Source organism: Anopheles coluzzii, chromosome 3, assembly GCF_943734685.1.
Source record: "Anopheles coluzzii chromosome 3, AcolN3, whole genome shotgun sequence".
In the NCBI taxonomy this organism is placed as follows: domain Eukaryota; kingdom Metazoa; phylum Arthropoda; class Insecta; order Diptera; family Culicidae; genus Anopheles; species Anopheles coluzzii.
This window is the reverse complement of record NC_064671.1, coordinates 79,278,987-79,303,209: the sequence shown is the minus strand read 5'-3', so window position 1 is coordinate 79,303,209 and position 24,223 is coordinate 79,278,987. Positions and strand designations below refer to the sequence as shown.

The window sequence follows — 24,223 nt, the reverse complement described above, 5'->3', positions numbered from 1 at the left end:
TTATTTAAAAAACACTTAGTGAAAACACATATAAAGCTAGTATGGGTAATGATAACTCGAAACCGGAAACGAATGTGAAAGAAAACACAGATTTAACTATTGTGCAAACCCAGAACATTCATACGGAGCAACACGAAGCCCACGAACTCGAACTAAATTTGATTCTGGTGCTTATGGTCATAATTTGTGTGGTTAAGTTATTTAAAACATTATACAAAACGGTTTATGCACAGGCACACAAACAAGCCATCAAAGTTTTGTCACTGCCAAAATAAAAAGGTATAAATACCAAGTGAACGAGTGAAAAGTGCACATTCCAACCCGAGCAGAACAAAAACAATCCCTTCAAAGCCGAGGCAGCATCTGCAAGAAGAAAGCGACAGCGAAACCAGACGCAGAAAACAGCCCTGACGAGATGCGAGCAAGCATCAAAAAACAACAGCAAGCAGCACGCAGTAGCTACAGGAAAGCACTGCAGTTCGTGCAATGGATGTTCAATGAACACGAGAAGGTAAACCTTTCCAAGATTCTTGCGCCTGCAGAAAGCGTCATTTTCTGTAAGAGGGCTACACCAAGAAAAGGAGCATTAGATACTGCGGCAGCCACAGTTGAAATCGTTAAGGCTCTCGCAACAAATGAAATTATAGATAACTAAAGAAAAAAGTAGTCAAATTATTTCAAGGCATCTTCACTAACTGAACATATTTCAAACCTAGAAACCATTAAAGACCGGCTGAAAGATATTGCAAAAACTTTCAGGTCGTGTCAGCTTAGAATAATTAAAAAACAAATTAGCGACGGGTACGAAAAATTACAAATCGACCTTGTCAAACTCGAAGGAAAAATAAAAGAGGACGAATTAAATAATTTGGGACGAAGCAGTAGGAAAATCTACTGTGAATTGACGGAACTCGTCCAGTTTCACGAGAAAAAAAGTCTGGATAAAGTTTCACGAACAATGACTTCGCCAGTAGAAATCATTAAAATCGCGTCACTAGTGCCGACATACAACGGCAACGAAAAAGAATCTGTAACATTTATTGCAGCCTTAAAAGCGTTAAAGGCCGTAGTGGAAGACGCAAACAACTGGATCGCTGTTTGCGTCGTTGTATCAAAATTAAGGGGAAAAGCCCTTACAGTAGTAGGAGAAAACCCTTCGGATATCCAAACCATTATAGAAAAAATATCGAGAAAATGCATATCAAAAAAACACCAGAGGATCTCGTGGAGATCATAAAACGAACTACACAAAAGAGGACAGCAAAGGCTTTTGGGGAAGAAATAGTAGAGTTGACCAGGCAACTCGAAAATGCTTATCTGGAGGAAGAAACGCCAGCAGCAAGAGCCACTGAAAAGGCAAATAGGGCGGGAATGCAAGCCCTAGTCACTGGTCTAAGAAAGGAACAATACCAAACAATAGTAATGTCGGGAAATTTCGCCTCTTTAGGACAGGCAATCGATAAGGCGGAATCATACCAAGTGAATGATCCCTCATCCCCACAGCGAGAAATCGCCAAGAACTGGAAAAAGCCCGCACAAAACTGGAGGGAACAGAAACCTCAAAGCTGGAGAGAAAGACCTCAGCGTACCCCGGAAAATCGGGTTAACCTAGAAAGTGAAATAGAATATAAGACATTTTTTTCATTGTTAATAAAGGACTTACAAACTAGAACTGAACCAGAGTAGTCGCGTCCGCGTTTCTTTTCCTTCACTAGCTCAAACATTGTCATTGATAACAATTACGACGTTATCAGTAAATTAAGGAATTCAAGTGGTTTTTCAAAGATGATATAATATGATACAGGATCCTTTGTTGAACGATGAACAGTTTCAAAATTTAGTGATCGTTGAAAATTACTTTCACAAATGCCACTCGAAAGCAATGTTTTTAAAATCCTTAGTCATAAACTACCGAATAGTCGGTATCTAAATTGTTTGCTATCGCTCCTATAGTGAGCAATAACTATTCCTAACTGTTCCAACATTCTAGAAGAATCCAGGAGATCGGTACAATCAAATATTATTAATCACGATTCAAAGTATCGCTTGGTTTTAAATTATTGTTAAAAATTGATTGGAATGCAGAACGAATGAGCAGAACATTTCAATAGGAGAACACCGAATTGTTGGTATTTACGTTTAGATGTCACTATCATTCTCACTGACGATGCGCGGTTGTTATCGGGATTCACCTTCTGCTGCTCAGCCGTTGTCGATCGGTTGGGACTCCGGTCCATTCTCGCTTGTCAATCCGTGTTGCACTCAACTTGACTCACTTTGACTTTTCTCCTTTGCTTTTGTTTCACTGTTATTGGGATGTTCCGTGCGCATCTGTCGTGTTTCCAGGCGTAGGTGTTCTGTCTACATTTATCTTGCACTTGAGCACTTCAAATTGTCTGCTACGAAGACTGAACATATTTTTTATGTTTATTTTGTGGAAGCTTTCAGATGACCCTTTTTCTCAATCGCCATGTCTAAGGTGTTTGGAGTACTGCTTCTCTTTGGTTACTTGCTTACTTTGATTAGCACTTGGTGCTTTTCATTCACTTCACGCTATAAATGATCTCGTTCTTGGACACTGTACTCTACGTACATTTGACACAAAATTGACCTCGGTTCTGGGGTTGTTTTTCGCAAGATGATCGCTAATGTTCGTGTTTGTAGCTCACTTGCACTTGAATAAGCAGAGTTTTGGCACAATCACTGCACTTTTTAACGGAAAAAGTTACGATGCTTCTTGTGTTGCAGCTCTTTTACATACCACTGTTCAGTTTTTCCATGGCACTATTTGTTTTAGCCGTTCCTTTGCCTTCTTTGGTTTGATGATCACACTTGCGATGTAATACAATCAGCGGCATGCAAGCCAGGATCGTTCAGACGATCTTCGAGGCATTCGTTGAAACGATCACCACTTTAGTTTGAATGAAGGAACCACCGAAGCTCATGAAATGAGGCGACGGAGTTAAGGATGGACATAGTTATCTCTTGACGGTTGAAACAGTTCTGACTGGAGAAGAGCGGTGCGGGCTTATTTATACCGCAACGATGTTCCCTTTGGGTATTACATCGTCCACCAATGTTACAGCATTCGAGATGAGGTAGTTTTTTGGGTATAAACGGGTACAGCTTTTCGACAATGTGTGTTCCATGGGTAGGAAAATAATTACACCCGTAGTACATATGCTTTGCTCTCCTTTTCTCTTCGCCACACTAACATAGTAATGATAAAGCTGCTTGCAATGATGTTGTTAAAGCACCTCAACTTTTTATCGTTTTTTTGTTGTTGTATTTTTTATGCTTATTTTTGTTAAACAAGTTCGTTAGTTTACATTTACATAAGGTTTACATTTTAAAATCAGCTTAAAATCGAACCGATTACATTTGTGCTTTCCAACAAATTAGTTTTGTGATGGTTTGATGGTTCTGAAGCATGTTAGGCAGATTCAAAACCTCTAAATCAAACGCTTCAATTGAACTTAATCAAATCAAAGCATTATGAATCATTAAGTTTAAACTAATGGTATTTACAATTGAATGAACTCGGTACAGTACAACGCTTTCACTGCACTGCAGTTGTTGGTGTGAAAAGCATTCAAAATGTTGCCTCGACAGCTTTACTTTATCTGCCTAGTAATCACGCACACTCACCACAAAACGAATCCATCCTCATCACCGGTCTCTTCCACATCATCATCATCATCATCACGAACACCGTACATGATCGCTGATGAAATCGCTGTCATCACGTTCTGCATGTAATTAAAATGTTGCAAATGGTCGCTTCGGCGAAGCAAAAACCCATTTTCTGGTATCAAATTCATACAGTTTTTTTTTTCGCCTCAACCGTAGCCGAGTGTTATTTACCAACCAAAGCCACGTGTGTCGTTTTAAGTTGAGGCAGTACGCAAGGTATGTATGGGTGTGGGATGAATTTTAATTTTCCAACAACTACATAAACTATCAGACACACTCTGTTTTAGTGCATTTTCAATTGGTTCGTTCAGCAAGCGGTATCGGTTATTTCAGGATATTTGCAGGCATTTTCAAGGGTACTCCGACAGGACGTTGTTTATGAATATATTTGGGTAGATAAAAAAAGGGTTTAAAAAATCCAAGCGTAGACAAGGTTGACATTTTTTTTTTTTTTGCATTCCCGACAATCGCTGTGAGGATGTCTCTTTCTGGGTAAAATGTTCTGTATTGTACCTAAATGCTTTACGTGTACTGATGGACATTCCAGGCGCAAAAAAGCACGGGCACGTGTACAGAAAAAAAAACCGTCGTCTGGTCTGGGTATGTTGTGAAATGAAAACATATGCGTGGTATTAAAATAAGGACCGAAACAAAAAATAACAACACACACACACACATGACAATCTATGCGAACGGCACCAATGCATACGCAAACACACAGGCTGCATCCTGTCGCTGGCATGCAAATTAGTAAGAAATGTTTTAAAGATTTTTTGTTGTTGCATCGAACATTGCTGCTGCGGTTCTCCCCCATTTCCCCCATCACTGCTTGGTTTGGTTGTAATTTTTCGTGGGAAACTACTGAATTTATGTACAAATAGTGCAAAAGAGTGCAAACTCCAAACACGCAACGCCACAGCGGGGGCTTTCAGTATCGGTCTAGTGGGGGTACTGTGGTAGATTTGTGTTTACATTTCTGTGGGTTTTGTGTAAATTTATCTATCGCCTAGCTGCTGGTGGTGCGTTGGAATGATTGTTATTTTTTGTACGTTTGAGGTTTTAAATCGCAAAACAAAATAAAAAACTGATATGGGACAGAACGAGAAACGGTCGCACGAATGGAGCGTTTCAAAAATCAATCAGTCAGACAATTTATCGCCATTGGTGGTCTTGTTGATAGTAAACATAAAAGAAGACATGAAAACTCAAACTACTGGTAAATTATAGATTTCGCTTGTATTTGAATGTTTTAATAGAAAAAAGAAACTAAACTAAGAAAAATGTGCTAAAAATTTAGCTTGTTAGAGAAGAGTATCACAACAAAGATTTATACTCTAGTAATTTAACTACTTTTCTTGTAAAGCATGCTGTTTTGCTTTATAAACGATCGTGAAATAAACTTTTCATGAAAATTAAACTTTAATTCAGTTCTCAACCTTCAAATATCCTTGAATATTCATGTTCTCTTTAGGTGAACGCACAATGTGAATGGAATATCCGACAAATGTACAGCAAAAGAAAACATTGAAGACCATCCTGAAAAAATGAGAGAAAACCCAAGGATAACTTATTGTGTGATGATCGCCGGCCTAAACAAAAATATTTTTGGGAATGGCCCGATACACGCGTTCAAGGATAGGCGTCAGCAATATGGACACACGGGGTCCAATAAACCTCGCAATAAAATGCGTTTTCATCAATACTGAAAAGGATCACCCGACGGGAAATGCGCTAAAGCGGTATTAGGCAAAATAGTATAAAAAGTAGGGCCGATCGAGTGATCCTTCGTAAAACATGAACTTTTTGCTTATGCTTTTGCGCAAAGGACATCCCAAGTTTCAGCTTGGTGATACTAAACAATTTTCGATACACGGCACAATCTCGAACAAACGAGACAAACAGGTCGTATTTTTTATCAGGGATAACACTGATTTCTCATACAAGAGTTGAAGAAAAATAAATGTACGATCTTACGTCCGATTCAGAACGGATCTGTTGAGCGTTCGGCGAGCTTTATTTACGGCAAGGAAGTTCCAGCACATTTGTTGTCAAGATGTTCAGAGATAGTTGAAGCACATTTGCCCAAGTCTTGATCCTTAAATGTGTACTTATGCCCATGTTTTCGGGTTTGGGGGTTTTCTTCAATTTCTTTCTCTACGTTTCTTTTCTCTACGTTCTGTCTTTGGTGATGTCCTTTGGATGCAAGATATTTTTTCATCTTTGTGTTGCTCAAGTTTTGTATTACACTTCCCTATTACTTAAGGTCTGAGGTCTTTCTGTACTAATGTTTTTATGGTCCACGGACTCGAGCAATGCTACAAAACTTTGTAAATAAATAGTAGACAAAGATAATTTTAATTTCAAATAATGATTTTAACCATTTTTTATCAAGTTTCAAAAATGTTTAAAAACATGCTACTTAGGTTAAAATAGTGTGAAAAATCTTAGAGTATTAGAAGAATGAATGAAACATAAGAAAGAAGCGTAAAATGAATAAATTAATTTAATTAAATTAATAATTAAATTAAAAATCAAACCAGAAGATACATCTGCTTACATTAAATAAATACAATGTAATTAAAAAAGTTATGTTAACGATGTTTTTTCCCACAAATGTCCTCCTCAAAACCTCAGATGAAGCGACAGAGAATACTACAATCATTGAATTGTCATGTACCACACTCACGCGATAACTTATCTGTCTGTGGTGAACTAAACCCCACCGGCACGAGAACGATGCCACTTGTGCCGTGGGCACACGCTTATGGCTGGTTTGGTTTGGTTGTGCTGACGGCCTGCAGGCAAAGCTTCTTCACCGAACCGAACGGTTCCGATTGGATCGGAAGCCGTACGCTATACATTAGCGCTAAATGCCGCCTGGCATTAACGCTGACGGTGACGAAGACCGCCAGCAACCCGAAACGCGCAACACGACCATCTTGCTGGCCGTACTGGAGCAAGCACCACCAAAGCAAGGATCATCTTCTCAAGCGCGATATGCGCACGGTCGTGGTCTTGGCAAAAGTCTACAGGACTGTAATTTTGTAACGCAACGTGTGCTTGGCGAACAGAATGTGCTGATGCTGCCGGTCGCTCCACAGCCAAGATGAGTCGCGAGAATCAACCTGCACTGCACTGCGGGGTGACTTGCGGAGGAAGAGAAGAGCAGTAGATTGAAGTAGGACACCCGGGCCGGACTTCAAAAGAAGCCCTGCACAGGTTCTGTAATTATATTGCATGATTACTTAACAACATCTCAACGGAAGATTGCCCCGTGCCCGGAGGAGCTGAAGAAGCCAAGCGAGCAGGCGATGCAAGGCGAGCGTGTTATGATGTAATCTTTGCCAAGCTTTCTTCAGTGCAAAATGTTACATTTTCCGACAGGCTGCGGTCGGATGGAAAGATGGGCCACAAGCGGGAAAGTGCTGAGTACCGAGAATTAAACAACTGACCATGCTTAAAATATATGCCTGGTCCTGGGAAGCTTCGAAAACGGACCAAGGCTCTGTGCACAATAAGCAGCGCAGCTGCAGTTGCGTTACTCTGTTGCTCTGTTTTTATTAGAGCTTTTTCAATACTAAAAGCTAAGCATGCTTACCAATCATAACGATATTTTCAATTCCATTCGGATTTAGTTGAAGCACAAAAAGCCAATCGCACGCATAATCCACTTAACAGCACCAGAAACGATTAATAAGTGCAGCAATAATTGGCAAAGTAGATTTAGTGAGTTTTGTTTCCGCAGCCCCCACAAACAACATGGCCCCAATAAAGGGTTACACTGTTGCCCTCCTCCCAAACAAACCCCCTCGGTGAGTTTATTTATTTTCAATTAATTTATTCAAATTTTATATTAATTATTACTACCTTTGCCGTGCGAAAACCAAGCGCGCTGCCAATGTGGTTACACAAGTCCCTCGCCCTCCCCGGGGGCCGTGCTTATTTAAATCCTGTAAAAATAACCGATCCAACCCACTCTCACGGGGAAGCTTTTGCCGGGTTTTGGGCTGGGGCTGTGGATTTGCTTTGCATTAACAGCGCTCCCGCACTGTGCAGTGGAAGGGATAAATGCCGGCGATGGCAACCATGCAACCAATCCAATAGCAATCCATTACGGTACCGCTACGGATAACCAGCACTTTTCAGCACAATTGATGTTTGATGCGTTTTTCACAGCCACGATCCGGCAATAGGACAGTAGGAGAGACACACAGAGCGGACACTCACTGTCAACCTGGGCCTGGGCCTCGGTTTGCGGGTTAAAAAGTGCGATAATGGCAGGTAATAATAACGCATAAATGAACTTAATTTGATTGAAATTGCATTGAACCGGGTCGGGCGAACGCGGGCCCTGCGGGTTTGATGGAAGATTACAAGCGCGTGCCAAAAAGAAGGCGGACTGTGGAAGGGAGGGTTGGGTTTCGTGCAATTTATCGCCACACTGGAAACGGGAAACAAGCACACACACACACACACAGACACACAATCGTAATTCTGTCCCGCTTTGCAATCGTGATAGGGGAATTAATTTCGCGCATAATAAAAGGGGGCCACGGGACAAATGGGCCCCCGCGCCCGCTGTTCGCATGAGCGCGGATTCGCACACAGCCACTGGCTGGAACATGGTCCGTTACGGGTCTTTGACTTTGCGTGGTGAGCGGCAAGGAGGAAGGAAGGCGAGGGTCTCCAAAAGTGGATGCGTTTTGATTAAAATGGGGCTGGGAAGGATTTCCGGCGACCGGTTCCGGCGTGACTGTTGAAGTTGTAGAGCACTGAAGGAGTTGCCGATTTGATGAAACGGTACAAACCGACGGGTAATTGTTTCATTTCAAGAAGCTGCGGCTGGTTTCTTGATTTTATTAAAACGTGGTAGGTTTTTTAGATAGTAAAAGGGGTAGCAATAGTAGAAGCAATCGAAGAATTCTACCCAAACAGAGCCACGCACACCAAAAAACCCCATCATTTTCTATTATTACGGGTTTCTGTTTCTGCGGTAAAAAATTCCATCGCTCACGCCCTTCAAAGCAAGCAAAAAAACCACAAGAATCGCCCAATCGATCAGGCACTGGAATGTTCCAGGTACGAGTGGATTTGGTTTTTTCGTGTTAGTCTGCTGAGGTAGCAGCGTCCGAAAGCATTAAAATGCTCTGTCGATCGTTGTCTAATCAGCAGTCTTAAGATGGATTTCGTGGTGACCGTTTTCGGAGCGTTGTTGCTGATGTTCTATCGCTGTGCGGTGCTGCTAACAGTGTGCTGCACCTAGCGGCATGCTGCAGCCGTATTTATTCCACCCAGTTGTGCCCATAACCCAACGGTAAGTCAATGGTTGTAATAGTGGTGAATGTGATAAGAGGAAGTTTAATGTTATATTTGTGTGTTTTGATACAGAGACCTACAAGCGTACTTAAGAAACGAGCAGAAGAAACGAGCCACACCACCATGGAAGGATGGACGCCTTCGGCAGTCAAACAGATTTGGCGAGAAAAGTTCAACAAATAAAGTGATGCAATTTTGTTGAATATATTGAAATAAAACAAATGAATAAATTTGTTAATCATCTAAACGTCCACTAAACAGTCTTGCCTAGTTGTTGATTGTGTTGAGAAAATCCGAACAAGCTAAACATGCTTATCACATTTCCGCGAAAAAAAAATATGAATTCTTGGCCAATGTATACGCTTAAAGTAATTACAGCAAACCTCCAATCAAATTAAAACCCTCCGCAAACGAAGGCTGTAGAACTATCTGGGTCACAGATTCCCCGGTCGCTGTACTTCCCGTTGTGTACCAAGCCACAGAGAGAGAGAGAGACAGAGAGCCAAGCAGTGCGATAGCGGATCCCGTGCGTAATCAATCGCCAAATGAAAACAATCGGCCGGTGAAGCTGGCGGCGAACAAATCCTGAGCCATCAGGGCTGCTTGATCAGTCTGTTAAGAGCAGTTCGTGCATTAAGACAGAGACAGGAGCTAAGGGTTTTGGGTGTTGCTGTTCAATTTCACTTTCTCGTTCGATTATGGGTGCTCTAGGGGCGGTAAGTTTGGTTCAGTTTCGGGGGAATGTTTTGCGCTGAAGGTGAGAATAACACTCTCCTTTTCCAGATAGTGCTGGCCATCATCGTGCGGATGGTGGCGGCAAACACGATGGAGGTGCACGTGAATCAACCGAATGCCGAGGTGTACCATCGGCAGGATATGAAGCGAGGTTGGTTCTAGTGGTGTGGAGTTAAGAGTGCTCCTGAGTTAGTTTGTTTTTTTGGATACTTGAGTGAGTTCCTTTCCTCGTCCTTCCAGGGGAATTCGATTACGGTTACCATGTGCAGACAGTGAACAATCAGTTCCAGCACAAGGTAAAGGGCCCGGATGATGTGACGTACGGTTGCTACGGCTACGTCGATCCCTCCAACCGCAAGCACCTCGTGTACTATGTCGCCGATCGCATGGGCTACCGGATCATCTTCCCGAACCGACCCACCAAGATCTTCACCGCCAAGCTTGCCGACAGTTTGTACGTTTAGTTGAGCCATCTTTTGTATTGAAGAGACCTCAAATCCCAACTGACGGTACGCTATCTTTATCTCACTCTCAGGAACAAGCTGGACGGTGCTGTCAAGGGTAAGGACTACGACGAGCAGGTGGTAGAGTGGAACAATCTCTACATGCCCGAGTCTTGCTTTCGGCTGAACGAAATTCTCGAACCTGCCGCCAGCAATCAGGCCCCCGTGCAGAAGGTTGCTCCCGGGTCACCGACCGTTCCTACGACGACTCACGTGACGGCTCAACCGGCGGCGCCTGCATTGCCTCAGCCAACGCAGTACACGATTCCAACCACACCCCGCACGTACGTCGATCTTCGTGGATCAGGATCGGAGGCTACCGATCGCCACGTCGGTGAAAACGGGCTCGGCGAGCAGCAACTCCTGTACCCCGGTATCTACGTGCAGGGCAGTAGCAACCACCAGCAGGGACAGGAGCGTCTCGATCAAAGCGGCTACCAGAATGCCGGCGGACAGCAGCAGCACCAGCAGCAGCAACCTCCCCAAAGCTGGAACCAGGGATCGCTCCCGGACATTAATCCGGCCAACATCAATCTGGACCAGTTCAACGGGCACGTCTATCCCATCCACACCGGTGGTTACGCGGGCGAAGACCAGGGTGCAGCAGGCTACCAGACCACGGCCGGCCAGTTTGCCGCCTCCTCCCAGTACAGCCTAAACATTACGCAGCTTTTGGCCCAGATCGAAGCAGTCAATTCGCAGGTCATCACGCTGAACATGCTGCTGGCCGGCATGGCTAACAATCCGACGGCCTACAGCAACGCGAACGAAAACTCGTGCCGCAGCGTGGTCCAGCTGCTCAAGACGCAAAAGCGCACCCCGCAGCTTGTCTACGTGCCGATCCTAATCCCGTACGCCGAGGGACAGTACAACATTAATCAACCGATCGCACCGCCGGCCCGGTCGGACGCGTACCGAGGTCAGCCGACGAAGGGTGGATGTCACAACTGTCGGGGCTGATAAGCGCCGAAGCGTGGTTGTCTGTTGTGTTTCCTTTTTTTAGTCTGTTGCTGCTCGAAAAGGCAATTAGACAGTGCTAAAGAGAGGGCTTGGAGGGGGAGATGTTAATCGTTTCATGCGTGATGATTATGTGCGAAACGAGGCGGAATGTTTAATTCGTTGGTCGAGTGATTGCGAACGCAAAGATGAATGGAACCGTGAAGCGGATGACCGGGAAGGTAATAAATGATGATTACAGCAGCAACACAAACAATCATATCTCTTACTGTTTCTTACAGCTTTATAGAGTATTTCGAATATGTGCAGTTTACGATTTTAGCTATTGTTTATAAGGAGTTTTACTTTTGATGGCTGAAATTATGGCAACAATTCATGCAAAGCTACTTTCTGTAATAACAGCAGGATCCAGTCCAGATTATTTCATCCCAAAAATACTAACATCAACGGCTAAGCTCGAGTACATTAGCTCATGTATGATTAGGATGTTTCATACAAGACGAATCTTTGTGAGTTGCGATTGAGACTTCCCTGAAACTGCAAAAAAATTAAGAGAATTGAGTAAAAGCACTCTAAAATCAGCAAAATCTTTGTTTCTTTCTCCTGGTTTTGCCGGCAAGTAACCTTTCCTATCGATGCAATTGGTGATGTAGTCATATTATACACACAAAAAACAACAATTTTTCACAAATTAACGTCGCATAAAATTTGCTTTCGTTCTTCATCGATAACCAAAGCTGTGAGAGTGCAAAGAGCTCCACAACATCGTCTATTGATAGAAGAAAGTCTAATTTACAAACACACAAGATCTTGGCGTTTTGGAATATATATATTCTTCAAAGCGTAATTGTCCCAAATTTACGATTAAATACAAAAAAACAATTTTTTTTTTGTACTTTCAAAATTATACAAGCAACTTTTCGAGCCATCCAGCAATTAGCGGATGGCAAACTCTGCACGAAAAAGACTCGATGAATCCTGTTCGATTCCTCCAAGAAAGGGAAATTTAACAAAAACATAAAATCCTACAGGAATCATGCCGCGTAACTGCTCCTGTTGGGTATTTATGGTGAAGCACATGCTTTGGCAAAAAAGGTAAACACAGAATGAAATGACTCTTGACAATTTGATAAAATTACTCATTTCAATAGAAAAAAAAAAACAAAAAAAAAATCTTAGATGCATAATATTTTGTGAACTATTAATAAACTGTGGTGGAACACAACTGTAAGTTGGATATGGAATATATAACCACATTGATTAATATTTCTACTGGTAAAGACTGATATTTACGCTTTCTAAATTAAATCGTCTAAGGCGCCTATTTCAGTTTTACACCAGGTCTTCTATAGATTTGACCAATCATGGAGATTGAGACCCTAGTTGGGAAACTGGACAACTGACTGGTATGTTTAAATTTTGGTGCACTATGCTTGCGCCTATCCGCGTCCTGTCAACGGACGACCGTCAACGCTCTCGCCCTAAGCATCAACCAAGCCGGTGTGCAGGTGTTTGCGGTCACAAGGTTTCAGCCGGATCGCGGTCAGATTTGCTGCTGACAGTTCGAACAGCTCCCAGTAGCCTGCTGCAAGCCGTACTTAACCCCCTTGTCAAATCCGCTACCAGTCTACCGCCAGCTCGCACTTATGAATAATGAAGGCTGCTGTCGATTGCGAACCGAAATCGACCACGATCGAGACGCCGGACCGACACCCTTGTGATGCAATGCGGTCCATCTTCAAGGGCACAATGCGGGTCGGGCTGGGAGCGCACGCTCGAGAGCGAAACGCCCGTGCAAACTAACCCCAAAGTAAGGCCACAGTAAATAAATGGCCATGTTTGGACGGGGCGGCGGTTTAAGCCATCCGCAAACTGGTACACGAATACGTAATTGCTCGGAGCTGCGAATGGGGTGGGCCTTTCTTTGATAGAGCGGTGGGTGTGAATGAAATGAGTAATGCATTAGAAAATGGAAAGGAACAAATACCATCAAGCACTTCAATGTGATTTGAGATTTGAGCACTTTGAAGAACTTGCAATTACTTTGATTTACTATCCAATATCTGTGTCTGGAAACAGCCCAGAGCTCATCATAACGAATTTTTGACAGTCTTAAGTTGCTGCCGTTGATTTGATTTTTGAAACGAATATTACTTTACCATCTCGCCTGCTGGTGGCGAAGACAGGGCGTCCTTGGAGAAGGCTCTAGAACGTAAATCCGGCCATAATACTCGCCTGGAATCAATTTCACTTCGAAAGGTGAGCCAAATCCATTTAAGCTATTGCTGCCAAGTGCTCACTTACTCGCCACGTTCGGGTGTCTTGCCGAATGCCAGATGTCGGTGCCCTTTTGCCACCGACACGCCATTTTGTGCTCTCGCTCCAGCGCTGAAACCTAATCCTTGGTCAGTGTCGTTTTAATCAAACGACACGGGGCCACGCGAACGAGTTCCTATCGATATTTTCTCTGCCACCACCTGCCTCCCTCCTCTTTGCCTACCCCTCCATGCACTCCATCTCCACTCTTCGACACAGTGAAAATGTTCAGTCGAGCTGGGAAATGGATTTTTCATGTCCGGCGGCGGCAGCAACAACGACGCCACCGATGACAATTTCGCAATGGTGCAATGGAGTGGTTTTTCGGTTTGCTCGTGCCACTAGACGCCACACCATTTGCCGAAAATTTTGCCGGCTGCTCGATTACATCATATCGGTCGCGTAAATTATTCAACGAATCGAACGGTGCCGGAGCAGATGGAGCTGCAGTAACCGCACTCGGTGCTGCATTTGGGCCCGATGAGAACATTCGCAGCCTACAATCAGTTGCATTAGTGATTGATACGCAAATGGGAACGGGGCTATGGAAAGCTGGCCGGGAACGCATTCATGGGTCATGGTTTTTAATTATCGATTCTGAAACATGTTTCGGGAGGGTTTTTGGTTTTTAATTTATTTAACCGGTGCAAAATAACATTTAAATCAAATCGATCGATCTAAATGCCGAATCAATCGTTTCATGGGCACGGAAAACGGAATAATTGTTTTATTCTATTTCAATGACTAAGATTATAATTTTCAATTATGCAAAGCGTCGATAGTAACTAGTCGTCTTTTGTAGTGGTCTATAAATAGAAAAAAAAGAAGGATTGTTAATATTCAGCCGTACCGGCGAACTCGTTCGTTCCTGGGAACGTTCGCCGCGACGCTCATTTTCACTCATTTCATAGCCCTCTATGATCAAAAATTAGAAAACCGTCTAGGTTTTGTTCTGCCCAATCTAGTGGTACAACCCTGGTCACTGATGAGCAACCAACGTTCTTCGACGAACGAGCTCCCCGATACGGCCGATTATGTTTCATAACATAACTGAAGGAAGCTAATATTGATATTGTACGGGCAGTTCCAGGAAACCAGTATCATGATATTGGCATTTTTATTCGTAGAAATGTAAAGACCTATAACTTACAAATATTTCTTTTGATTAAGAAGTCGTGATATAAAAAATCTGGGATTAATTCAAAAGGTTTTAGCAAACGATAATATTTAAAAAAAAAACATGGAAAACTCTGTAACACCAGAAGTCTAAAAGAAAAGAAAAATAGATTACTATGAACAGGTTTTTGATATTGTTCTTACGAAAATCATCAGTTTATTCAAATTAACAATGAATTTTATTTCAATTTTGTTTGTGTTGTTTCAACCCTTTAAATCAAAATTATTCATTTTATTTAAATTGTATTTTCTCCTCGATTTTTATAGCTTAACAGTCAGCAGATAATTATTTGATTATTATTAGAGAGGGACTTTATTTTTTGTGTGCAACATTTAATTGCCATCTCTGTTGTGCCCTAAATTGTGGAGTTTTGATAATTGATCGATGTGTTGAAGTGACTGATATTCACAACAGCGTTTGCTAACAACAGATATTATTTTTTTATTTGTTACAATTTGTTACAATTTTGTTCAATAAATTGCATTATTTCTTCATCTGAGCAATGATTGCCTGCAATTGGTTCACTACATTTATATGAAAGCAATTTATATAAATTTTACAAAATATAAATGTATAGAATAAATATGAGTAAATAGAATAAATAATTAGTTTCTTAAACAATGAAAAACTGATTAACAATTTAAAGAAAAAAAGGCAATAGTTTAGAATAAAATAAGTGAATTTAGTGAATGAACTAAATAAGTACAAAAAATATAGCTGAAAACAAGTTAATGCCACTTAAATCTAAAAAGATATAGAATAAATGGAATAAAACTTGAAGGAAAAGTTTAAATGGTTTGTGTAAAACGTTAGTAAGTGATTCTAAAACATAAATTTTAACAATTCACATGGAATATTATTTTGTTACAACGAAGAAAATCACAATTCTATACCTGATTTTTTTTATTTACCAATGATTGGTTAAGCTTGAACCACGTTAGTCGCTTTGGTTTGATTAAACACAAATCGAAACTCATTTCCAACTACTGACCGAGGAGCTTAGTTACCGCTACATAATGAACCGACAATGACTGGGGTCTTTCATCGGCTGCTTGCTTCAAACACCGTTCAAGCGGCGTCGGTGTCACACAATTGCAAAGTCAGCTACAAATTGCCCGGCCAAAGTTTGACCAGTGTGCTCAAAAGTAGTTAAAACTTTCGGTCCCTGCCGGTCGGTATCTCCGCGCGGCCCTAGCATGGGGACACCCTGAAAGACCCCTGTCCTTTTAGACACACACCTACACACACACACACACACACACACACACACACACACACACACACACACACACACACACACACTGACGAACCTTAAACATCATCATGATGATGGTGACGATGATGTCCATAGCAAGGCTGCTGCCGTTTTTATCGCCGTTTTGTACTGCTGCTTCATTTCTGTTCAGCTTTTCTCCTATCTGAAAATTCCCATTAGCCAATCGAAAGGCCGAAAGTGCTGCCGGGAGTGTTCAAGAGAGCGACTTTTTGCAAGCCAGTGACAGGAAATGGTTCGCAAATGGTTGCTGGCTTTTTGTTTTGTGTGTGTGTGTGTGTGTATTTTTGTTCTTAAAGCATGTTTTGTTTTGTCCACTTTTCTTGCTTCCTCCCCATTTACCTCGATCAAGGTTTTCCCTGCCAAAGAAATGGTACGAAAGTGAAAGCACCGTAGCAGCAATGTGTAAGCTTTTTTTTCTCGTAAAGCGGGAGTAGGAAGTTAATGCTTAAGGATTCGCCTGGGAATAAACACACATGCGGAATGTTTTGCCTTTTGTCGGCTTAACTTCCTTTTTTGTGTGTGTGTGTGTGTGCAGATTGGTGTTTCACGTCAGGAGCCATAATGGAGGAAGATTTTGCAAATGAAGTGATTGGTGTGGAATTGAAAAGTTTACAGCGAGCAGTTTAGTTTTCGATGCAGGAAATTTAAGATCAAAATCCACTTTGGTTAGGTTCAGCCATCGTGGAATGATGGTAAGTGGAATAATCAGGGATATTTTATGATAAGTTAATTAACTTTTATGTTTATTTATTCTACAGCGATTAAGTATTTAGAACAATAAACAAAAAGTATTGTAGTATTCTATTGCATTTCAATAATTTTGTACAAACAATCATGCATTATCGAGTGAATAAGATTTTGGATGATAGGTACACACGCAAATACACTATTTTCACGAAAAATTTGACATTTCTTCGAAAATCATCGTATCACACAGAATGAGAGTTGTGCATACATTTAAGCGTGAAATATTTGAGCTATGTCCATGGTGTGAAATTGTCTCGCTATGTCTGGTTGCACGGTTAGCGCTAAAAAATATGGCAAACAAATAATATGCTGTCATCGGGTGACAGCGCAAATTGTCTCGCTATGTCTGGTTGCACGGTTAGCGCTAAAAAATATGGCAAACAAATAATATGCTGTCATCGGGTGACAGCGCAAACTGTAGACCGAGCTACGTACACCCGAACATAAGCAGATAGCGCAAACCGCTTAATCTCCCACCGACAGAGGGCAGCACGTCGTAAATGGAATACAGTAGTGATGGGAGTTGTGGATTGGATTCGTAAATCCACTCCGACTGCGAAAAAAATCTGGCTTAGAATCCGACTGGTCCGCACGAATAGAGATCCAATTGGCTTCATTTGAATGCGGAAATAATCCGAGCGAATCCATATGGCTCCTATAGAATCCGTTTTACTGTCAAACCTTTATTCGTAGAGCAAAATACTTGCACTACAAAAGTAAATTCGAAAGCAACCTTAGCAACCTAACAGGGTTCCTTGCAGAGGTTGTTTCCAGATTTATGTTTTGATAAATTATGTTATTTGTTGTTTGCTTTCCTTATATGTTTGGATTCGTGTAAGGAATTACTAACAGTTTCCTGCATATTATTTTACCCGTTCCCTTAATTAATTGCCATAATGCTAACATTTTACAAACAAATAATTCAAACAATTTAGAACAACGTTCAATACATTGTTGAACAGCTCAAATAAATTAATTGAATCCAAATAATTTCTGAAAGTTAACAATAAATTTTGAGTTGAGTTTAGAGACAAATAGGAAAGTATTCAAAATATAACAGGAAACTTAAAGCTTAGAGCAACGTCGATGTACAGTGTACAGTGGCACTGTATAGTGCAGATAAAGAAATGAAAGTAGTTTTAAGTTATTTGTCATTAATAATTAACTCAGAATGATTAAATTTATCCAAAAACTAAAGATTAAACATTATTCAAGCCAAACCAACCTAGTTCCCCCAGCTGTCTCCGAAGTTGACCCGGATTCGAATACGAAAGCAGCTGGAATGGAATCAATTTAAATGCGGCTGCAGGCCCATCACTAGTTTACGCATGATAATCCACCCTTGATCGAGTGCTGTTTTTTGGTTTTGGGTTAATATTAGGGGAAAGCGGGGCAAAATGGGCATGTTAAGCAGATTACTGAATATTCCATTGAATATGCCTCAAAACACAATTATTCATGCATTATTGTATGCCTCCACTATTTATCTATGGATTAAAATTGCAACATAGAATGAAAACAACTTAAAATCATGAAAACAGTGTAAAATAAAAGTTGATGTTTTACGAGAAGCTATTTTGACACGCGGGGTAAAATGGGCATAGCCCTGGGGCAAAATGGGCATATGTAAACAAACTGTGAAACGTCAAAACATTGGGGTAAAATGGGCCACAACAACTGCGCTTAGGTAATGGTCTATGCTTTTGCGCACCGTTTCGTGAAATGTATTTTCGTTCTATTTTTTGTTTTGCTGGTCAGGAAAGCCCTTAAAATTCTTCCAAAAATATGTTATCAAAATTAAAACAGTTTTTACACGTTTAAATCTACAAAATCGATTCTTTTGAAGCTGTGTCTGTTATCATTATTGAGGCGACAAATACAACACCATAGCCTCACCAAACGCCATTTGTCAAAAGTATCTGCCCATTTTGCCCCAAGCGTAACTGCCCATTTTTCCCCACGTGAAGCATTTTTGTATTTTATGTTATATTAGTAAAAATACGCATTCGATCGCCTTGCTTTCTTCAGACAAATTGTATAGAAATATCATATCTTTAATAATATATAATGTAAAACTTCAACGCATCCCTGTGACACTGGGTTAAGCTTATTTTCGAAGTGACAAAAATTACATCAATATGCTACTAAACCTTATTTTGCACTTTTCTTGGTTATTTTTTGTGTTAGGGTTATGAAACTTACATGGTGTTCATAAAACACTCTAATGAATACATTTTGAGCATTGGAAAGTAGCTTTGTAGTCAAATAATGCTTAAATAGAGGGTGCCCATTTTGCCCCACATGCCCATTTTGCCCCGCTTTCCCCTACATTACACACATTTTCATTTAGTGCAAAAACATCTTTTAATTAAAAATAAACTAGAAAGATAGAAAGATCTTTTGAGTAATATTTCCCTACTTTTGACTGAACACTGTTTCATCTCATGAATTTGGTTGTCAAAAGTGCGGATTATCGAGGTGAAGATTACCGAGCGTGGATTGTAACCACGATCTGGCTGCTTAAAATTTGGTCGCTTTATTTCCGCCTTCAAATGCTAATGACCATGATCAGCATCTTCTCGTTTCGCGACGGCACACGTTTCGGCTCTCGTGTGCTGGGTCAACAGCCTTGATCGTGGTAATTCCAATTACGACGTGCTACCCTCTGTCGGTGGGAATTTAAACTGCTACCTGCTTATGTTAAGGTCTACGTAGCTCGACCTACGGTTTATGCTGTCATCCGATGACAGCATTTTATTTGTTTGTTTCTTGTTTTTTTTTTCGTGCTAAAAACCCTCGATGCAATAAATTCTATACACATTAAAATAAAACAAGCTTGAATGAAAAACCGTATTAAACCTTAATTTCACTGTTGCAGCTTAATATGTTTGCATTCTATCACCGTAATACAGTCCTTCTGTGTGTCGCATTACTGCAATAATTATTTTATATTTTATGTTTAAAATTATCTAAGTTATGAAAATATATGTAACGAAAGAAAAGGCATGATTGGCTTCTAGACAATCAAACAGGTAGAACTGTACCCAAGCTAACCAGGTAGTATCATCCTGATTTTGTTACCGTTGAAAAAAAAAACGCATACGAACATAGCCTTAATTTTAACCTTAAAAATTTTAGCCTGCCCCACACAGGTATGCACACAGCCACAGGCACAAGACGGAAACGATGTTTTGGTATAAATAAGCCCGCAACGCTCTCGGCATGTCACATTCGTTCGAACCATCTAGACTGATGGCTTCTCCATCGACAAGAGAAATTTCCCGAAGATCAGCATCAGCAAGCCGATTGTAAAAGTGAAAAAGCATTAAGCGTCACCAAAATATACAGTAAACATACCGGCAACCAAAGCAATACCGGTTCAAGTGCAAGTGTTCTTCAGAAACTACATTTCCTGTGATGGCATCAAAAACCACCTTTCCAGCGATGGCATCAAAAACCATCCAAAGCGAGCCGAGCACATGGTCAGCGCACCTCCGATCAAGGTTATGTGTATCGAAATGTGGGATAAAACTAAAGCGACATGTAAATACCAACCTGTGATCGAGATAAAGCGCAAGCATCATCTTACGAAAGTGCTGAAGTGATGTGATTGAAGAAATGATTACCATGTACAAATCGTCTAAAAATGGTGTTTGCGTAAATATTTCATTCCGGAATTAATAAATCGAGCGAATACACGCAGCACAAAGAAGAGGACAGTCCACCAACACCTGGAAACTTGGATAGACGGCCCATAGAGCTGGAGTAAATAGATAGCCGGCACAGACAAACAACGGCGTTAGAAAAATATATGGAGTGAAATGTGACAGTGAAAGTGGGACAATCCTTGAGTCGACAAGTTTGCTGAGCTCATTGTCCAACACGGATTGACAGGCGAGAATGGACCGGAGTCCCAACCGTATCTGCCGACCGAAAACGACTGAGCTGGCGCTGATATCCGCTAACGTCTGCGCGTCTTCAGCAGCTAGAGTGAAAGTGTCATAATACACCATAATACCGGTATTTAACAATTCAATTTCTCAGCAGCCCTGCTTGGAAGTTTGCTTGCGATTAGCTCTCAATAACTCAATAATCGTCCAATGTTCGTTGCAAGCAGCAACGCAGTAAATTCCATCTATCCCTCAACTTTCGAACCGGTTTTAGTTAGACCCTTTGCCGCTCTTCTGCAGTTTCTTTTTTTTGAATTGTAAAGAAATTCAACTGCTAGAATTTTCGATTATTGCGAAAGAAGAAACGATAGTTAACAGTTGATTTAGACAGTGTTTAGAGAGATGTTGTGTGAGTTTGCAGTTTTTTTTTAATTTGACAAAGAGCGGGTTTGTGGGAAGTATTGCTTCCTACCGAATTGATGATGTATTCTTTTAGTTTTTTTTTGTTTTATTCATTATTTTGGTTCATTTATGTTTGGGAAAGTGGAGTGAACAATGTAAATATCGTCTATTTGGTATCTTACAACTAAAGTTATTACCATTTATACTTTAAATCAATGCAAAATATGGCATTGTTTTAACAACTTCTTAAATTTCGGATATATTTTACATTCTGTATTATATACCTCAATGGACCATTTCTTGATTAAAGATACCAAGATAATAATTTTACAATCACTACAAAATTGCCACGCGGATTTTATCCATCTGGAAGATGGATTATATCGATGAATCTAGCAAAACGTAAAAATGATACCAATTAATATGCTTGACACATCATAACTGCGAATTGTATCGATAATCGGCAAGCAAATGGGGTGCTTGAATTGCACAGCGCTGGCAAATCCTATGTATCAAAATCGTTAGCATTGTTGGTTGTATTGTACTGCGGATGAATGAAGATCTTTTCGAAAATAGTTCTTCAACCAGAAATTATTAAATCAGTTTAATATCTATTACCTCTCCTACCTACACAATTCTATATCAACGCTTCAGTTGGCCCTGGAAGCATGCTGAACTGGTCTCAAATTCACTCGTTCATTTCGTATCCTGCTGGAGTACGAAGAATGTCGTTCGAGTTGCCTCACATTTTTTACTATTCCACAATCAATTTCAGCGCGCTGTTCATTGTCCACAGACAGAAGGGTTGCACGTACACCTGTGTGCATAAAAATAGTAACTGCTTAAGAATCGACCACAGATTTTCTATCGGCTTTAGGTCAGGACTCAACGCAGGCCACGGTAGAACGCTCTGGATAATCGCGCTCTGATACTCGGTACAATGTTTACCTCGACCCATTGTTTCACGTAGCGACTAACGCGCACATCCTGGTTTGCCAAATAACTCTTAACTGTTCGCGATGTGTGTTTTGAGTCGTTATCATGCTGAAAGATGTAATGCTCTTCGCTTTCGAATGTTTTTCGAGCGTATGGAAACCTCTTACGACTAAGTATTTTTCTGTACCCTTCCGAGTTCAGTGTCCCGTTGATACGGAACAAAGGACCCGTGCCGTGACAGGAGAAGCAACCCCACACCATTACGTGGACGCCTCCGTGCTTAAGGGTTTTTACCGTGTTTTTCGGATGATACGCCTGATTGGGTAGGCGCCAGACGTATTTAATGCCGTCCGAATCATCCAGATTGATTCTGGACTCATCCGAAAAAATTATTTTCATCCACCAAGTGATGGATGCAGCTAAATGTTCTTCGGCAAATCGAATGCGCGCTTCAACGTGGTGCGGCAGCAGCTTCCGAACCTTCCGTGGTCTCCGGGCACGGAACCCAGCGTCGTGTAAACGGCGAAACACCGTCTTCGATGAAACTTGCAATACAAGCTCCTGCTTGATTTAAGTGCAAGTTTTGAAAGAGTCCGCCCTGCGCGTCAACGTTAGCCGTTGTTTTTCGCGGACGACCGGTCGACTTACCCGTAGCCTCGCTACGAATGGCGTTGTCCACAAACGTCTTGCAGATTGTCTTTATTGGTACGTTCTCACGAAACAGCCCCTGAATGTGTTTTCGCTCCTCTGGTATGCAGTGTTTTCTATATCAACGCTACAGCAGCCACTACTTCTTTATTCTAAGCTTTTGTAGTCATAATGTGGCGCTGGAAGCATGCTGAACTGGTCTCAAATTCACTCGTTCATTTCGTATCTTGCTGGAGTACGAAGAATGTCGTTCAAGTTGCCGCACATTCTTCACTATTCCGCAATTAATTTCAGCGCGCTGTTCATTGTCTACAGACAGACGGGTTGCACGTACCTGGTCATCGTGATATTGGAGCTCAGCTTGATCAAGGCTATGTCGTTGACGATGCTGGCTTTGCTAAACCCTGGATGTATGATTATCTCCCGCGCACTTGCTGGCCTTACCTTGGGTAGGGGGACACACCCAGCTCATAAATCAAGACGTGTAACATCGTTTACAGTCTATATACTAACATTAACATTGTACCGAATCAAATTTACTTGCTGTAATTACTGGGTACAATTTTCGTAGTTTAGTGCTGATCGGTCAACCGACTGAACAGCTGATAACCAAAAAGCTGGTTACCAAATTGGGCAGAGCCTTCGGCGAGTTTTGCAAAACGATGAGATACACCAGAACACGAGTGATCCTCGCTTGACGAAATTTGCATTGGTTGAAGCATTGATTCGAAGCAGAAAAATGTTTGTTGGTTCTATTTCGTCATTCACTTTTCGGTTGAAACGATGGACAACTATCTCACATTAAAAACCCCATTTAAGTTAGACGTGAGAACTAATGCAACGTAGAGACTTCTTCTAGAAAAGTTCCATGGTCTCCTCGTGTGACATAGGCGACAGTTCCAGTAGGAGGTTGCCTTGGAAGCATGTGCGAATTCTTTGCACTTCTTCCCTATTAATACTCCCCTTGGAAGTATCTCCATTCAGCCGTGCTTGAATCCATTAACGCATTGAAGCTCTATTGCGTTTGGTATTCGGTCAGCCTTATTTTCGAGTTAAAACAATTGATTCTATGTTACGACTATACTGTAGCTCTAATCACTTTAGGCTTTACTTGCTTCCCTCTTTACATTTAAGAAATGTACTATCATTTAACAGCCGCATTGTTGAATTTATTGAATTTACAATCGCCACTTCACTAGAAACCCCTTTAACACCATACTCAAACTCACACACATGTCTCAAAGCAATATACAATGAAGATCATATTTGAAGAAAGGAACGTAAAAAAGAAACAATAGATGTTTAAAGATAAAGATTTAAGGAATCCTGTAAATGGTCTCTATAATAAATTCCAATTCAAATAGCATTCTAATGTAATTATATGAAATAAAAATATAATAATGTATACTGAATGTCCCAAACACTTGCTTTTATTTAATTATGTATGGTTATTTGAATTGTCTGGTCGCTACCGAACTACAATTTTGCTCTGTCTACCTGTAGACTTGTTTATGATTTTCAGCATGGTTTTACGGTTTTGTTCACTTTTTATGTGCGTTTTTATAATTCCACTTGTTCGTTTCACTTTAGTTGCTATTTTCATGAGTTGGTACCACTATCAAAGTAA

The 24,223-nt window shown here is 41.1% G+C and overlaps 1 protein-coding gene and 1 long non-coding RNA gene across 3 annotated transcripts; both read left to right on the top strand.

The window, feature by feature from the left end:
• The first annotated feature begins 9,565 nt into the window (after positions 1-9,565).
• On the top strand, positions 9,566-11,460 carry LOC120958803 (uncharacterized). Of its 2 annotated transcripts, none has more exons than XM_049610700.1 (4): positions 9,566-9,725; positions 9,797-9,895; positions 9,985-10,198; positions 10,280-11,460. In XM_049610700.1, exons 2-4 carry the CDS (start codon positions 9,817-9,819, stop codon positions 11,205-11,207), a joined length of 1,221 nt encoding a protein of 406 aa, XP_049466657.1. In that variant the 5' UTR covers positions 9,566-9,725; positions 9,797-9,816; the 3' UTR covers positions 11,208-11,460. The 2 variants fall into 2 exon arrangements, with proteins under 2 accessions (XP_049466657.1, XP_040237740.2); XM_040381806.2 differs by having other exon boundaries at positions 9,567-9,725; positions 9,793-9,895.
• An 8,039-nt stretch (positions 11,461-19,499) lies between these two features.
• LOC120957886 (uncharacterized) lies at positions 19,500-24,008 on the top strand. Its single transcript, XR_005751992.2, has 2 exons — positions 19,500-19,777; positions 19,859-24,008. It is a non-coding gene; the product is annotated as an uncharacterized LOC120957886 (long non-coding RNA).
• The last annotated feature ends 215 nt before the right edge of the window (positions 24,009-24,223 follow it).

What these genes read in the sequence shown, in the direction of transcription:
- LOC120958803 (XM_040381806.2), top strand. An exon ending in TCGGCAGGATATGAAGCGAG is followed by an intron (nt 9,896 to 9,984) that starts GTTGGTTCTAGT and finishes TCGTCCTTCCAG; the next exon opens with GGGAATTCGATTACGGTTAC. An exon ending in GCCAAGCTTGCCGACAGTTT is followed by an intron (nt 10,199 to 10,279) that starts GTACGTTTAGTT and finishes TCTCACTCTCAG; the next exon opens with GAACAAGCTGGACGGTGCTG.